We start from the raw sequence: 17269 nt of genomic DNA, 5'->3' as shown, positions 1-17269 counted from the left end.
TGGGCATGGCACCTCTGGACAGGTGCATGGGAAAGGAGGGGCAGATCCTGCCTCAAGAAGGAGGAACCAAACATCAGATGAAGCCCCTAGACTGGAGCTGTCCAACCTCTTCTTGGACCTCTTGTGCCTTTTCCCTCCCCCGTTGCTTGCACACACATCATTCAGCCCCTGCTGACAGCCCTGAACTCCAGGCATCAGCTCTGGGCTGCAGGGAGGTGCCTGGAGATGGCTTCGAACCCAGTGGGACCTGGAGAGCAGAGGATGCCCTGCCAAGTGGTGGTGGGTCGTAGGCACCTGGCCCTACCAGGACACATCATCTCTGCAAGCAAAGGCACACATAAAACAATGCTGCAAATAGATGGTGCTGTTTCCCCAAATACAGCCAGCACCAAGGGCTTCTGGCAGGGACCTGTAGTCCCTTCTGGTGACCCAGAATCTGGTGACACCACATCCCAGCCCACAGGGGGACAGCGGCACTGTCATTTCCACGTGGTGCCTGCACTTGGTGCTGACATCACTTGTGATTTCATTGCTGTGCAGAAGGGAATGACTTGTTTTGCTGAGCCTCCCAGGGGACAGGCAGGTCAGACCAAGTGTTCTTGGTGGGTTTTGTGAGACTGCAGTTATAGAGAATATATTGCAAAAAGCACAGTCTATTTTGCCTTTAAAAGGAAGCTCCAGAAATAGCACAAGTTGCCAGTGAAGGCATCTAATGGAGCTTTTCAGAATCAATAGCCACATAGGCACGCACTTCTGCATAATTACACCTGCCCTGTTCTCACGTGCTCACCACAGCCAGGGTCTGTGGTTTGGGGTCTGGACCAAAAAATAGTCTGCAATCTAGGGGCCAAGCAAGCGGCAGGGATGGATGGTGCTGGATCACTGAAACCATGTCCACGATCTCCACACCCAGGGGTCTGAAGAGCTTTAGCCAGGCTGTACTGGTGGGCTCTATTCAAATAGAGAATTAGGAAGCCAAATACTTGCACAACAGCCCCAACTTGAGCAGAAAACATTTCTGCTTTTTGTGTAGGGCCCTGTCTCCAGAGCCCAGCAGACTGGTGTTGAGATTGGTCCGCACCCCACAACACTGGGCTGACACAGCTGCAGTGGTGGCATTGTTGATGAGAAATCACGGAAAATCCACCCACCCGTGGGCTTTTGTGCAAAGCGTCCATTCCTTCTCTCTTTCAAGGCCGTGTAAGTGGCTGCCCAGCAGTTTTAACTACAATGGGGCTTCAGGAACCAACAGGAACTCCAGTGTTTGTTTTACAAGGTCTAGCACAGCACAAGTATGGAACATTAATTCTGTCTCAGCTGGCTTAGAAGCAGCACCTCCAGGAAACGTCTGTTAGACAGCAGGCACCCCACCACTCAATAAATGGGAGTGGTTTGATGCTATTTGGTAAAAATAACTTAAACAGATACTTCAGAATTATGCACATAGCTGCTGGGGGTGCTTTCCTCTCAAGAAGCTCCTGATAGCCTCAGGTCCTCCTCAAGGAACTTCCCCCTCCACCCCCCCAGCCGTAGCTCCCCAGAAATAGGTGTACACCTATTAAATGGGTGCTGCAGGAGGAAGCAAAGGCTTCCACCTCTCCTCTTGCCAGAAACACCAGGACAAGAGGCAGTGAGCCCACGGACATCTGCCAAAGCCTCAGGCAGCTGAGCAATGCCCCTCTTGGTGGTTATACCAATGAACCCAAGACCCAAAACGAGGTACTGAACAATCAGGAATGTCCCGGTTCCAGGTGATCTGGTAGCCTGGAAGCTGAGGAGGAGAGGAGCAAACTGTAAGTGTTTTGTAAAAGTGAAGGGTGGCTTTTTAGAGCACAGTGATGGTGCTTTGTCCCTTGCACTCAGTCCTGATGCACAAAGGAGCAGGAAAGGGCACTGGAAAGCTCTGGAGAAGATCTCCCATAGCCTGACACATTTCCTCTCCCTCCTCTTCAGCCTCCCAAAGGTATCTGGTGAGGGGCAGAGCCATACCACTCAGCTAGGCCAGGGCCTTCCTTCAGTTGGGTTTAGTGCTGAGGAAGAGGATTCAAGCTCTTGCTCTGGTTTTTCTATTCTGGATGTGAGAAAGAGAGAAACCACAGAACATGTTGAACACTTCTTCATTTTCTGGAGAACCGGGGCTGTGTCCCGCCCTGAGGAGTGCGAGGCGGTTCTGGGGTGTGACGGCACGCTGTGGCTGCAGGGCTACTGAAACCACCAGGTCTGGAGAGGAACTTACAGAGGCAACCAGACTCATCACCAGCATTTGTTGGCTGTGTTCAGATGCAGCATCCCAAACCTTTATCACAGCCGAAAAATAAGGGGAAGGCATGTGGTGCTGCAAGCCAGCAGCTTGTAGGCACAGAGACAGACCTCAGTGCCACCATGGATGGAGCTGGAGATGGGCTGGGCACAGTTTGGACAGGTGGATCCCAGCCCACCAATTTTAAACCCCTTCTGCCAAAGCAAAGGTGCAAGAGGGAGTGGGAAGGAACCAGAGCAGCGACTTGGTTTCTGGGTTCAAGATCTGGATGCCCCAGGGCACTGTCCCCACCCCACAGAGGCCATGGGGCAGGAGAACCACGCAGGGGTGCTCCCAGGGGGACAATGTGCCCACCTGGCCACTGGGAGGGAAGGGCTGGTGCTGGCAGGGGGTCCAGCAGGCATGGAGATAACACAGCCCTGGAAGGAGCAGAGAGATTTCCTCTGCCTCCCTGAGAAATGTTTCCTCCCACCACAATTATTGCCAAAGGGCTGGAGAGCTCCAGCATGATTGTCTGCAGGCGGTGCCAGTGCTTGTGAGGGACCTAAAATAGGACATCGGAGAATGCACATCAGAGAATTCACCACACTAAAATATCTCTGCCCTGGAAACACTTGTGGGAAGGCTGGGTTTTGGGTGGGATTGTTTTTTCTTTCAAGGATGTGATCAAAATCAGATGGAATGAAGCAGAACCAAGGGTAGGCACAGGCTGGAACTGTTATCAGAGCCTGAGCACTGGGGTTTTCCTGCTGAGGATGCCAGCAAAGAGCCGGGGCAAAGGGCACCAGGCCAAGTCAGCTGGTTTGGGGCCACAAGAGGCTGTGCTGGCTGCCCTGGGCAGGGCCACCAGGGCAGGGCTGCTGGGGAGCTGCAGGAGGCAAGTTCCTGCATCCAGAGGAACTCAAGCACTTCTCCCTTTCCCTTTCATGTTATAACGACTGCCATTTATGAAGATGACTTTTGAACTTTTTTGACTTTTTTGCCCCCTGAGTAGTGACGTGATGGCTTCCCCCTGCATCAGGTGTCGGTGGGGTTGCGGTGCACCCTGCGGCTCCTGCTCCATGGCAGGGAGGCTCTGGCCCTTGGCCCCTCTTGCTCCTGGCTGGTGCTGCCTGGGGTAGCCCAAGGTGGCCCCAAAGAGCACAATAAGAGGGGAGAGATCAATCTTGGCAGCACCAAGCGTGTATCCAGGACACTGTCACCATCCAGGAGGGATTGCTCCGTTGTGCACCCCTCCTGCAGCACCAGAGCCTTGTGCCCTACAGAGCGGGTTTGCATCACCTGGGGCTTTGCTCCCAAAGACCCCTGTGGGGATACAGCAGGCGCAGCAAGGGTGTGGCACAGGCTGGGGTCTGGCACCATTTGGGGCAGTATTGGTGGGGAATGTGCCACACTCTGTGACTCAGGTGGTCTGAAAACTGCAAGCAAGGAGGAGAGTGGCTGCCAGAACCTCAGCCCTGACCCCATCTGTGTGGTCCCACCTTGGGGCAGGAGTGGCTGGTGCATGCCCCAGCCCTGGCCAGGCTGAGGATGACCAGAAGCAGCCAAAGGACCTGCAGCAGCTGAGGAACAGCAACAAGCATCCAAAAGCAGAACCTCTGCCTGGGCTTCTCCCCCAGCTGGACCACAGAGCTGAGTCCCACCTGTGGGGGATTTGGGGAAAAGCCCACCCAAGCTCTCACCCATCTCCCCTGCTAGTAGCTGTGGTCCTTGGGGTGCAGATACAGAGGCAGGAGGGTCTGGATGGCAATGGAGCACGGCTGGGGACAGGGCTTGGAGCAGACCAGAGTGGGGACACACAGCAAGTGTCCTCCATGCACCAGGCAGAGGGGTCTAGAGAGAAACCTGCTCCCTACCAGCTCACGCTGAAGCCAAACTGACATAACTGGTCACGCGTGCTCATAGGGGTGATCCAGCCACCATGTGCCATGGGGGCATCGGGGCAGAGCAGGCCATGTGGGGTAGATGCCCCCAGCTCAGGCCCCAGGGGGTCCCAGAAATGCCCGGTGCCAGCAGCACCCACAGCACAGTGTGAGAGGGGGATGAGCCAGCACTGGGCACTGGTCTTTGTGTCCTGGAGAGCTTGGGCAGCTTCCCACTCCCCGTCTGGGTGCCCCGTGTCTGCTTCAGCAGCATGGGGGTGGCAGAAATCCCCCTGAAATCCATTCTGACACCTTTCCAAGGAAAAAGAAGCCAGGAGTGAGAGGCCATCCTCATCATCCTGATGCCTCACCTACCCGCACGGAGCCCGTGGAAGCGAGACGTGGTTGCAGACAAGCCAGGTCAGCCGTATTTATTGAGAACATTTGTGGAGGGGTTAAAAATATTTCCACTAGCTCTATAAGAATTTATAAACCTATACTCTTTGTATACTTTAATAAATGCATCTATGACTGTCATGCAAAGGTAGGTACTTCTGTAAGAAAATAGCAAGATAAAAAAAGGAAAGCGCTAACACAGCCTGCAGGTCCTTGCTCACGGGGCGGTGACAGAGGGAGCCCTCAGGCTGCAGCCGATGCGGGGACACGGGTGGTACCCACCAGGCACTGCCCCAGCAGCCTGGGACACCTCCAACCACACCGTGGGGGCTCAAACCCACCCTGAGAGGGTGGCCAGGGCCCTGGCAGGGAGGGAACATGGCCCTGTGCCACAGATGTGTCCCCACCCCGCAGCCTGGCCGTCCCCTTCAGCCTTTCCCCACTGCCCGCGGGGAAGCAGGGAGCTGGGGGGGCTCCCCTGGGGCCAGCTCTCTGCCTGCGAGCAGCACAGGCAGGGACGTCCTGGGAGGAGGGGGGGCACGGGGACACAAGAGACAAGCGAGCGGCACCAGGGGCCGAAATGGCAGCGAGGGACGATGCTCTTGCCAAGGGCAGGGATGGCGATTATTGCTCTATAGGGCCAACATCAGGGGGAGGGGGGAAGGTCTCTGCTCATGGGGATTTAGGGTTCAAGGGATTTTCTACAGGGACAGCGATGCCCCAAGGCTCCTTGTGCACCAACTGGGGATACTCCCGTTGGACGATGCTCACTGGGGAGAGGGAACATGCCCAGGACATGGGGCTGGGCACCATCAAGCTTCAGGCCCTTCTCTGCTGGCACAGAGGTGCCACAGGCCCAAGTGGTGTCTGTCCCTCCAGCCCCTCAGTGCCCCACTGTCCCCCTGCTGTCACATTTTCCCTTCCGTTCCCAAGGTGGGAACCAGCAGTGGGGCGGCCCCTGTTTTGTAGGGCTGGGACTGTCCCCTCCTTTCATCCTCTTTTACACTGAGCAGGCAGCCCTAGGTGACACAGGGACAAGAGCCACAAGGCGGGGAGCTGGGTGGTGGCGGCCTCCTGGGAGACACCCGGGGCTGGGGCGACAGAGGGGGAACCGAAGCACTGGGGACAAAGCTGCACCGGGGGGCGCAGGGGTGGCCGGGACAGGGCTTGGGGGACCCCTGGGCTGGGCACCCCGTCCCCTCGCGGTGCCCAGGTCCATAAGGCGATACCGCAGCAGCTTAAGGTGAGAGGTGTTGTTGGTACCGAGTCTCGCAGCTTGGCTGGGATGGAGCGTGATGTAAACATCTCTGATCCGCGTGGCACACGGCCGGAGGACGAGGAGGAGGGGGCTAGTGGGAGTCCTTCATCTGCTTCTGGATCTTCTGCAGCATCTCCTGCATGCGCCGCAGCTGGGACAGAGCAAAGGGGTGACAACCAGGGAGGTGGCACCTCTGTGGGCTTCCCCCAGCCACATCACCTCCCCTGCACACAGATTTGGGTCGAGCATCCCAAGCAGGTCTGGATTATCAAGAGATGTGTTTTGTGGAGAAAACCTCTGATTCCCCTCAAATGCTTCCCCAGCTCACCTGCAGGATGTACCCTGCTGGGTCTGGGGGCAGAGCAGGGGGACAGCAGGATGCTCGGGGGGCCCTGTGCTCACCTCCTCGTCCTTCTCCCGGATGAGCTTCTCCGTCTCTGAATCGGGCACCGGGGGGATGACAGGGATGGGGAAATCTGTCCCGCTCTCCCGCGTCAGTTTGCTGTGGGGCAGAGAGAGGAGATGAGGTTGTTCCTATCCCCACCTCCAGAACCGAACCCTCCTCCCCCGACTCAGAAAATATCTCCCAGACCCATACAAGAGCTGGGGCCAACCAAAGGGGACAGTGCTGGCCCCCTGGTGTCCCCTAGCCCCTGAAGACAGCCGGGCTGTGCCACAGCCCCTGCTCCCAGCAGCACTGCGCTGCTTTCCCAGAGCATCATCCGGGAAAGGCACTCGTGGTACAGCGCATCCTGCCCGCGGCCACCCCATCGCAGCGGGCTGGATCGATGGCTTCTCCCATGGCAAGGACACGGGGAGGGACCAGCTCTGGTGGCTGGGTCCCTGCGGGAGCCACGCGCTGCCCCAGCAGGAGACCACGTGGCTGTGACACCGCTGCCGCTCGCAGCAGTCACGCATGTCACCTCGTGCCCGCAGTGCGGGGACGTGCAGGAGTGGTGCCGGCTGTGGCAGAGCTGATGTGTGGGGAGGTTGCCCCTGGTGCTGGGGTAGTGCAGGCATGCAAAGGCAGGGGATGGTTTCTGGTTGAGTTTTGCTCTGTTTGGGAGATCCCCGCCCGTGCTCCTGACAGTGGCAGGGGGAATTTTGGAGCCGCAGGGATGGTGGCCAGCTCCAGCTCCAGCCCCAGCAGTGAGATGAGGTTGGAGCTGGCACCAGGCACGGGCCAAGCGGCTTCACCAGCCCTGGGCACCCACCTGAGGGACCTTCTTAAAACAGGCACCCAGCTGCCTCCCACACCCCGAGCTAGCATCACCCCAGTTTGGGGTTGCCTCCCTTTGGCTGGGAAAGCTGGGTGCCACCAGATGGGGACACAGCGGGGCCGTGGCAAACACGAGCGCCTGCAGACCCCTTGGGCACTGCTGGAGGTGGGTGCTTGGGTGACAGTGCTGGGCAGGGTCCCTGCAACCCCACCATGCCTGGGTGAGGTGGGTGGCCCCAGTGACACAGATCTGCAGGGGAACTGCATCCTCCCAGTGCTGTGGGCACTGCCAGCACCATGCCCCTGCCATGGGAAGCTTGACAGTGGGCAACTAGATGCTGATCTGGGCAATGGGCAGGTGGTCTGGGGCTGGCTGTCCTCAGGAGCCCCCCAGGTACTTTCCTGCAGGGCCCTTGCAGGCACAGAAGGACCAAGACAGCATTGGGTACCAGCAAGCACTTTATAGAGGGGCTGGGGGACGCAGGCAGCGGTGGCAGCAGGGGACGAGCACGTCCCTGGCTCAGTCTGCAGAGCAGTCGGCGCAGCACAGCCGCAGCGTGGAGGGCTGCCTCCTTCTCCCACAGCATGCATGGAGAGACGAGCTTAGGGCACCCATTGTCACCACCAGCCGTCCCCGACTGCCACCCGTGACCACCCCCCCAGACAAGGACAAGCCACCCGCCAAGCCCCCACACTGCGCCGGTGAGGGCTCTGCAGCCAGCTCCGTGGGGCACCTGCTTTTTGGGGTCACCCCTGAAATTCTGGGGATTCTGAAGGGAATGCAAGTACCACGAGTCTGGTGGGCATTGAGGGCAGAGCCTTGGCACCAGCTGCTTGCTCTGCTCTGGCCCCAGAGCCCGTGGGGACAAAGGGTCCCCACCAACCCCTCCAGCCAGCAAGGAAAGGGCCACCCCAATGCCACCCCAGGGAGAAGAGAGGCTGCCCCATCCCTCCCCACAGCCCAGCCCCACTCCCAGCCCCGTACTTGCGGTTCCTCTCCTTCACCACCATGCGGGTCATGCTCTGGATGCACTGCGTGCGGTAGTTCTCGTAGTGGGTCTCCCGCGTCACGTCCTTCAGGTCCTGCATGTGTGTCCTCACCAGCATGGTGCGCAGCTTCACGAAGTCGCAGTGGGACGGGTTCTCCACTGCAGGGGAGCCGGGGGTCAGGGGGCCCCACCAGCCCCCCCCCCTCCCCAAACCCCCCAGCGTGGGGACCACAGCATGGAGAAGGGGTGCGCAATGGTTGGACTGTGCCCTTAGGCGCATGCTCTAAAATTTTGGGCACACCTGTGCGGTGCCAGGAGTTGGACTTGATGATCCTTACGGGTCCATTCCAACTCGGGATATTCTATGATTCTATGACTCTGTGTCCCCATCCCTGCAGGGACAGGTCCCCCCATGCTGTTACCTTCCACGATGCCCCAGGGGTAGAGGCGCCCGCGGACGCGCCGGCCCTTGGCCTCCACGACCGTGTTGCTGCCGATGACAGCGAAGGGGATGCTCTCCTGCAGGAGGATGGCGAGGGTTATAGCAGGGCTCGGTCCAAATCCCCCCACCCACATCTCCCCGGCCGTATCCAGCACAGCTCTGCCAAGATGCCCCGGAGCCCTGGCTGTGGGGTGGTGGAGCTCGCAGCAGGGTTTCTCCATCCCACTGAGCTACAGGTGGCAGCAGCTCAGGGAGGTGTCCAGCCCCGTGCCATACATCCCAAACGCACCGTGCCTGGCACCAGGGACAGTGTGCTCCCCACGGCCCTGGGGCTGCAGGGGCCCAACCCACCTTCAGCGCCTGGTCCTGCAGCTTGAACTCCTCATCCTCGTCTGAGTCACACTCGGGGAACTGGTAGATGCGGATCCCGTAGTGGTCGATCTCCTCACGGATCTGCGCACACAGCCCGGGTGAGGACTGGTCTCTGCCCCTTGGAAAGGGGGTGAGGAAGCGCCACGGGCAGGGCACACACCTGGTGTCCCCCAGGGACCAGCCACACACCCAGCAAACCTTTCCCCCACAGGAGGGGGGCAGGATGTCACAGACACCCCTACCCCCCAGAGAGAGGACCCTGGGGACCATCAGTACTGGGGGTCACAGGGGATGCTCCACAGCAAAGCCCAGGCAGGGAATGGGAAGGACCACCAGGCAAGAGGGGACCACAGCCCCCGGATGTGAGGGGACAGCCCCAGGCAGGATCAGCTCCCCCTCACCTTGTTCTTCATGCGCTCCACCTCAGAGGGTGTCAGGGTGTCCGCCTTGGCCAGCACAGGCACAATGTTCACCCGCTGGTGCAGGGCTCGCATGAACTCCACGTCCAGGGGCCGGAGGCTGCAGGGGAGCTCAGTGAGCCCCCAGTCCCTTCTCTGACCCCCTGGTGCTGCTGAGAGCCCCAGGTGGGCAGGGAAGGGGGGGTGATGCTCCTACCCATGGCCGAAGGGCGAGATGAAGTAGATGCAGCAGTGGACACGGTTGTCCTGGATGTTTTTCCGGTTCAGGCCACTCTCATCACGGAAATACTGCTCGAACTGCTGGTCGATGTAGTCAGCCACCGGCTTCCAGCTGGGGGAACAGGAGGGCTGGCAGCAGGGGTAACCACTGGAGCCCCCATGGGCTTTCCCCAGTCCCAACCCCAACATCCCCGGGCCCAACACCTCTTCCCAGGGCTCAGCGTCCCGAGGACGGGGGCTGCACAAACCACAGCACCGTGGGGCGTCCCTGCCTCGGAGCCGCTCGCACCCACAGCAGCACTCCCTGTCCCCAGGGCCACCCCAGCACACCCACGTCCCTCTCCCCGCACCACTCGGTGTTGTTGACGGCGTCCCCAAAGCCCGGCGTGTCCACAATGGTCAGGCGCAGCTTGACGCCCTTCTCCTCAATGTCCACCACGTGCTTGGTGATCTCCACTGTCTGCGTGATGCGCTCTGCGAGGGCAGGAGAAACGGGGATGGTGCGGGCACCCCGGGTGAGGGGCAGGGACGAGCAGGATGCACTCATCTCCGCACACGGTGGGAACAGCCATGGTGGCACCACGCTCACCCTTCCCCAGTGGCCATGCCATCACCTCCTGTGACAGCATCTGTCCAGCACCAAGCAGGGCACCCACCCCAGCTCAGCCCCAGCCTGCAGCCACTGCTCTCCCTGTGCTAGAACAGAGCCTGGGGTCACATCCAACCCCTGGGGGCACAGGATGCCTCCCAGCTCCCAGTGTCCCCATACTCCTGGTCACCTTGTCCTCCAAACCCAAGCACTTCACTGCCCACAGCTGCTTTTGGCTTTTGAACTCAGAAGCCAACAGGAGCCCTCCTTCTGTGAACACAGCCAGGGCAGCGTGAGGATGAGGAAGGTGGGCTGCTGGAGCATCACCTTGGGAGTATTTTCAGCTCCCTGCACCCCTGTGTGACTCCACAGCCCCACCACTGTGTGTTTTAATAACCCTTTACCCCCAGCCCCCCTGCACACACCGTGTCTCTGCATCCCCACGCCCCAGGGATGCTCTCATCACTCTGTGTGTGTGCGGCTGTGTGTGTTCATTTAGGCTGAAAATTGCTCCTGGCAACCCAAACAAACCCAATAACCCCCCCGGACCGCGGGGATCTGGACCTTTCGGGCTATTTTTAATTAGCGTGGCCACCGCAGCTGAAGTGGAGCCGTCCACGTGGCACCGTGTCCCGGACCCCGACTGTCCCCAGCCCAACAAGCCAGGCTTTGTTCCCCCTCTGCTTTGCAGCCCAGGACAAAGCCTGGTGGGGGGGGCACTGTGCTGGGGGGCCCTGCTGCCTTGGCAAAGCATCGCGCCTGCTTCTGCCTTTGGGGAAGCCCAGAAGGGACAAACGCGGGTGTGAGGGACCGGAGGAGCCCAGCTGGGTGCAGAGAGGAGCTGCCAGCCCCTGGGGGTGGGGCACAGATGGAGATGTCCCTCCAAACCCATCCGCATCCCCTCCCCGCAGCATCGGGGTGTTCACGGCTGCTGCCCGGTGCCCGGTGCGGGCTGATCTTACCTTCAGCATTCAGGAACTTGCGGTCCCTGTACATGTCCGTCAGGAAGAGGCTGTTGACGAGGGTGGATTTCCCCAGCCCAGACTCCCCTGGGGCGATGGGGAGCAGTGAGGGGACGCCCAGGTCACCGTCCCCACGCCGGCCACCACGCCAGGCCCCTACCTGCCACCATGAGCGTGAAGTCGAAGCCCTTCTTCACCGACTTGCGATGGACCTGGTTGGGGAGCGTGGCAAACCCCACGTACTCCTTGTCGTCCTGCAGGGAGAGGGGATGTGGAACAGGGGACGCTGCTTTCCCCACCGGGGCTGTGCCCCCCCAGGCAATCCAAGGGGTCCCCTTGGGCTCACTGGGCAGGCACATCCTCTGGGGACAAAGGGACACCCCTTTGCCCCCCCTCCCAGCCCGCCCATACCCCAGGGACCCATCGCACCTCGGAGGAGTCGTAGGGGTCCAGCTGCCCCCAGGGGCTGCGCGGCCGGGAGGGGCTGGGCGGCGGGGGGGCCGTGATGAGCTGCTGGGCATCCAGGGGCCGAGGACGAGAGAAGGGCCGCACGTCCCTGTCATCGGCGGGCTCCTCGGCGGGGACCCTGCCACAGAGGGGGTGGCCGGGCTCCCGCCTGCCCTCGGGGGGCTCCACTTTGCGGGGGGTATCGGTGGGGGGGCAGTCCCGGAGGAACTGGGTGAGCTCGGCCTCCTCCGAGTCCTCCTTCAGGAAGCGCTTGATCTGGGGGGGGGGAAAAGGGGTGAGGAAGGAGGGGACGCCCGCAGCGGCACCGCTCAGCATCAGGACCCCCAAACCTCCACAGCCAGCCTCATGCACCCCCAAGGCGCGGGTGGGGGGAAACCTTGGGAAAAAAAAGAAGAGGGGGACAACAGTGGCAGCCCCAGGACAGGCGTGGGGGGAGCATGGGGACAGCAGGGTCCATGCACCCCGCGGCGCGGGCGCTTACAGCTTGTTGCATGGGGGGGTCGGACGGCTCCTGGCGCTCTGGGGGGCAGGGATGGGGACTGTCCCCCCTGGCCCTGGGGGGGAGCTGGGCACCCCCACGCTCCTTGGGGTCTTCTGGGCTTGGCAGAGCCCCCGCATGCGCCATGGCCTGCAGGGAGCATGGGGAAGGAAGGAGGGGGGGAGAAGAGAGATGAGAGGCAACAGCCACGGAGCTGGGGGGCAAACAGGGGTCTGCTCGTGGGCTCCCCATGGAAACTGCCTCGGGAATCCCAACCCACAGGGGGACTCCCAGACTGGGGGCAAGGCTGAGCCCCCACCCTGCACAGTGGCACCGAGGTGAGAGCCCCCCATGGGGACACGCGTGTCCCCCTGCACCCCGTGTCCCCGTGGAGGGCGGCTGTGCTGGAGGCCAGGCGAGAGGTGCCGGGTGAGCGGGCTGGAAACGAGGTCACGCTGCTGCTCTGCCCGGCACCCCCACGGCCACCAGGATGGGGGATGGCAGTGCCAGGCTGGTGGCACCGTATGTCTCCCCCTCATCCCCCTCCCTGTCCCCGTCCCCAGCAGGTCAATAGCACTCGCCAGGTCCCTGACACCGCAGCATCCTCCCCTTGTCAGTGTGCTCAGCACACCCTGCCCAGCTGGGGACAGGTGCCCACTGCCACCGAGCATTCCCAGCCCCACTGCCCCAGCTCTGTCCCATGGGGCTGCAACCCTTTGGGGCCCAGCCCCCCACACCCCAGCACAGGGAAGCTCCACAAAGCTGGATCGCATCCTCCCTGCAGTGAGCGTGTCCCTGGGGACATCGGCTGTGGCACCTCCTCCAGCCCCCCTCCAGCTGGGTGTGGGGCTCCCCCCGTGTCCCCCACCCATGTCTGCCCCCTCTCCCCCGATGCTCCCCCCGTACCTCCTGCAGAGGCTGCAGCTCAGGGCCGGTGGCCATGGCCGAGCCGGTGTCACCGCGGCTGGGAGATGCTGCGAGTGGCACCGGCTGCGCCGAGGCTCAGAGAGGAACAGGAGCACATTAGCATAACTCCACCCTGTGCAGGCACCGGGGCACCCAGGCGCAGCCCTCCTGGGTGCGGTGGGGCAGGGGCAGCGTGGGGGGCACAAGACAGGAGCCTCCAGCCACAGGGAGCAGAGTGAGCCCAGCTCCTGGCCAGCTACAGAGCAGGAGAGCAGCTCTGGGAGGTGTCAGGGACCAGCGAAGCATCACTGGCCAGGGAGGGGACAGGAAGACAGGGGGAAATGGGGCTGCCTGAGCCCCCCAGCCCTTGGGCTGAGCACGAAGCTTGGAGGACGTTTATCCCAAGAGAAACAGCTCCATCCCCAGAGAAACACGGCTCAGCTGCCGGTGTTCAACCTCAAGGGTTAACCAAAGCATTAACGGCCCATGGAGGAGCCGGAGGCAGCGGCCGAGCTGTCAGTGCTGGGGGGTCTCCCCCCTCAGCCCGACGGTGATTCGCCTTGATGCATGTCAAGATGCATCGAAGCAGCTCAGGCGCGGAGCCGGGCAGGCTTCACTTGCCTGAGCTACCCAGGGAAGTGCTAAAAAGCCCCAGAGCGCTGCCCTGTGCCACGGAGGGAGCTGGGAGATGAAGCGCGAGGGGCCAACAGAGGCTGATGGTCCTGTGCTGGGCCCCCGCACCCCATAACCCATAAATCCAGCACGGGCTCTCAGGCTGAGCCCTGGCAGCGCACACAGCACCAGTGCCGCTGCTCCCTGACTGTCCCACGCTGGCGCCCACCTGCAAGCTGGGATTTATGTGTGCCGTGTCCCGTAAGCGGATTACACACCCCGCTGCACATGCGAGCCGCTGCCGGCTGCCCTGTCCCCGCCTGTCACCCTGCATCACACCATCCCGCACGGTGACAGCTCGAGGGTGCCACGGGGTGAGGTTGGCGGGGCACTGGGGCAGTACAGCCTGAGCTGCGGAGCCACCGTTGGCATCTCCACACCTGGTTGCTCCCCGCAGCCTCCCCCGGCTGCTGCAGGGAGGCTTCGCACCCAGGACGTGGGTGAGGGCTGCCAGGGCACCTGCAGCATCCCCAGCCCCACGTCCCCAGGGGCAGCACTGCACCCTGTCCCCACGGGAGTGGGAAGAAGTGTCCCAGCCAGGTGCTGTCCCCACAGCTGTGCCCCACCTGAAGGTGACACCCCAATGTGCCACCCACGGCACTGCACACACCACAGCTGGGTGTCCAAGGCAGACGGGGCCACAGATGCCCTCATCCCTACCACGTGCCACCCCCTCCACTCCCCAGCATCCACGTCCCCTGGTTCTCCCCACACACTGCACTGCAGCGAGAGGCTTCCCCTCCCCGTAACCACCCCCCACCAAAGCTCGGTTTTCTGAGGAGCAGCCCGGGGGGCTCGGCTGTCCCAGCGCCCCTTCCCTGGGGCAGCCAGCACCTGGGCTGCTCATGCTGCGACCTGCCTGCTGCCGCCCTCTTGTAATCGGAGTTTCTCGCTCCCGGCTCCCACCCCATCAGTGCCGTCCCTGTTGGGAAACCAAGTCCCCGAGCTGCGTCGCTCAGCCTGAGCAGCCTGGGAAGGCTGTGGGGGAGCAGAAAACACATGTTGCTGGGACCTGCAGGGCTGGAGCACCCCTGAATGTGTGTGGGGGAACCACGGGCGAGGAGCAGGTTGCTGGGCACCCTACAAACAGGGCGCGGGGTCAGGCGTGGTACCAGGCCTGGGCAGGGTGGCCATGCAGGGTGGCCATGCACACAGGAGAAGAGCTTCCCAGTGCGCCCCTCGGTGCGGGAGCTGCAGCCCCTTCCCTTCGGGGCACCTTTTAGGAGCAGGTTGAGTTACTTGAGGGGGGACCCAGGCTGACAGCGTGCACGGCAGCACCCCGGGTGCTGCAGCCTGGAAGTGACAGCGGGGCCTGCCCGGACTGGAATGGGGGCAGCGTTTCGACGCGTGCCATTAACCACAGGAACAGCCACCGAGCAAACGAGATGATTCGGGGCACTGCGAGCCTAACGCGGCTCCGACACAGGCGGGAGCAGCCTGCCCGCGGGGGTCAGGGGTGTCCCTTGGGTCCATCCATCCCCAAAGCCAACTCGGGGGCTTCTGGGGACGGCGCTCCCCAGGAGCGGTGCCGCCACGCTCTGCTGGCCGCCCTCTCGTCTGCTTTCGCCGTGTCCCGCTCCCAGGAATGCGCCGCTCCCGTTCCCACGGCGGCCGCTCGGGGCGGATCGGTCCCACCGGGGGTCCCTCCGTGGGCACCGCGGCCCCCTGGGGACCCCGCGGGGGGGATGCGCGGGGCCGGGGCGCAGGACGGGGCGCGGCGGGGGCCGGGGCCGGGGCCGGGCGGGCTCCTGGCGGCTCCGCACCTCGCCGGGACCCCGCTCCGAGCGGCCCCGCGGGAGGGCCCGGCCCGGCCGGCAGCGCCGCGGGCACCGCAACCGCGAGCGGCTGCCGGGAACCGGCCGAAGGCCCCGGTAAGGGGGGGGGGGAGCACAGAGCCAGCCGCTGCCTCCCCCCCGTCCCTTACGGCGGTGCCCGGGATGGGGGCCGCAGATGGGGGGCGCAGGTGCCGCTTTCCGGGGATGGGGTAGGAATGGGGCGCCCCGATGCCACGGTGTGGGGGGCGATGTGCAGCTCCCCCCCCCACCCTCTCCGTGCCCCCCGGTCCCGGGCAGGTGCGGCCGCGCTGTGCCCCCCCCGGCCCCGCTGCGGCACCGGCGCTCCCAGCCCGCTCCGCCCCCGCGGCGCCGTCACCTTCACGGAGGGCACCGGCAGCGGGCAGGGGGCCCCGTGCGGCCCCCTCCCTGGCCCTGGCCCTGGCCCCGGCCCCGGCCCCCCCCGGCCTTACCATGGCTACCGGGCGCCGTCCGGGAGCGGCGGCTGCCGAGCGGCACGGCCGGGCCCCGCCGCCGGGATGAGCAGAAATAGCAGCGGCGGGGGCGGGGCGGGGCGGGGCGGCACCGGGCACCGCCACCGGCACCGGCATCGGCATCGGCACCGGCATCAGTGCCAGTGTTCGGCACCGGGACCGGCACCAGCATCAGGCACCGGAAAACGGGCACTGGCAGCACCAGCAGCAGCACTGGGCACCGGCACCGGCATCGCACTGGTATCAGCATCAGCACTGGTATCAGCATTGGCACCAGCACTGATACCAGTATCAGCACTGACTTCAGCACCAGGCACTGGCACTGGTACCAATGCTGGCACCAACACCAGGCACTGGCATCAGCACCAGCACTGGGAACTGGGATCTGTGCACCAACCCTGCTACAGGGCATCGGACACCAGTACCAGCACCAGCATCAACACCAGGCACTGGGAACTGTGAGCCAGCGCCAGCACCATGCACAGCACACCGACAGCATGGACTGGGCATCAGCACCACGTACTGGGCACAGGGCAGCAGAACCAGGCACTGGCACCAGTATCAGGCATTGCCCAACTGGTACCAAGCACTGGGCAGGAGGCACTGAGCGCTGGGGAACACTCACTGGTCACTGCACGCCAGCTACAGGGTACTGGCCACTGGGTACCAGCACCGGTACCAGTCTGCATACTGGGAGCTGTACATCTGTTGCTGGGAGCTGGCACCACACATCACACACCAGGCACCAGGCACTGGATCCTGTGGCTCTGCCTTGCAAAATCACAGCCTGCTCTGTGCTGTCCCTGTCCCTGTCCCTGTCCCTGTCCCAAAACAGTGCTGGGGTTGGAGGCAGCTGCTTTTGGGGACATTCCCGGCCATGGGACCCTGCAGTGAGTGCTGGTGGCATGTGGCTGTGTCCCTCCTGTCCCCATGGAGGGCAGGGGAGGACACTGGCACAAGACAGCGGCCGGGGCATCATGGGGTGCTTGTGTTCCCGGCCGTGAAAGGGGCAGCGGGGGGCTTGGCCAGCAGCAGCTGGAGGCAAAGCCGGAGCCAGCCCCAAGCAAAGGCTGGGACCATCTCGCTCCCACAGCTCTGCCCCCAGCACTGTCAATGCTCAGAGCCTCATCCCCTCCATGCCGCGGGGCCACGGCCAGATGGCTCCATGCACCGTGCTCGCTTTATTCCTGTAAACAGCCCACGGAGGCGCAATCAGGCACGTGGGAGCCTGAGCAGCACCCGGGCCCCGTCCATCTGGGGCAGCGGGCAGCGGGCAGGAGTGGGGCAGGGGCAGGCAGGGGCAGGTAGGGGAGGATGGATGCTTAAATCCCTAATCCCCGCAGCAGTGCTTTCCTCTGAGAGGCAGCATTACTGGGGATTACTCACTTACACGTTCCAGGAGCTCATCCCTGTCTCCCGGTGCCCTTCAAGGAGCAGCTGCTCCCATGGGGGGGCACTGAGCCAGGCACTGCTGTGATGAGCTGGCTGTGCT

The 17269-nt window shown here is 62.9% G+C and overlaps 1 protein-coding gene across 2 annotated transcripts; it reads right to left on the bottom strand.

Moving 5' to 3' along the window:
* Positions 1–4527: 4527 nt before the first annotated feature.
* Positions 4528–15822, bottom strand: SEPTIN4 (septin 4). Of its 2 annotated transcripts, none has more exons than XM_032201103.1 (12): positions 15757–15822; positions 11417–11710; positions 11148–11241; positions 10988–11074; positions 9787–9910; positions 9414–9548; positions 9200–9317; positions 8778–8879; positions 8407–8503; positions 7981–8143; positions 6179–6278; positions 4528–5927 (listed from the first exon to the last, which is right to left on the bottom strand). In XM_032201103.1, the coding sequence occupies exons 1-12, from the start codon at positions 15757–15759 to the stop codon at positions 5868–5870; spliced, it is 1377 nt and encodes a 458-aa protein (XP_032056994.1). In that variant the 5' UTR covers positions 15760–15822; the 3' UTR covers positions 4528–5867. The 2 variants fall into 2 exon arrangements, with proteins under 2 accessions (XP_032056994.1, XP_032056993.1); XM_032201102.1 differs by lacking the exon at positions 15757–15822 and adding an exon at positions 11937–11955.
* Positions 15823–17269: the final 1447 nt, after the last annotated feature.

The sequence above is a fragment of the Aythya fuligula genome, chromosome 20 (assembly GCF_009819795.1).
Source record: "Aythya fuligula isolate bAytFul2 chromosome 20, bAytFul2.pri, whole genome shotgun sequence".
NCBI lineage: Eukaryota > Metazoa > Chordata > Aves > Anseriformes > Anatidae > Aythya > Aythya fuligula.
Note: the sequence above shows the minus strand (reverse complement) of the source record. Positions and strands in the feature narration are given on the sequence as shown.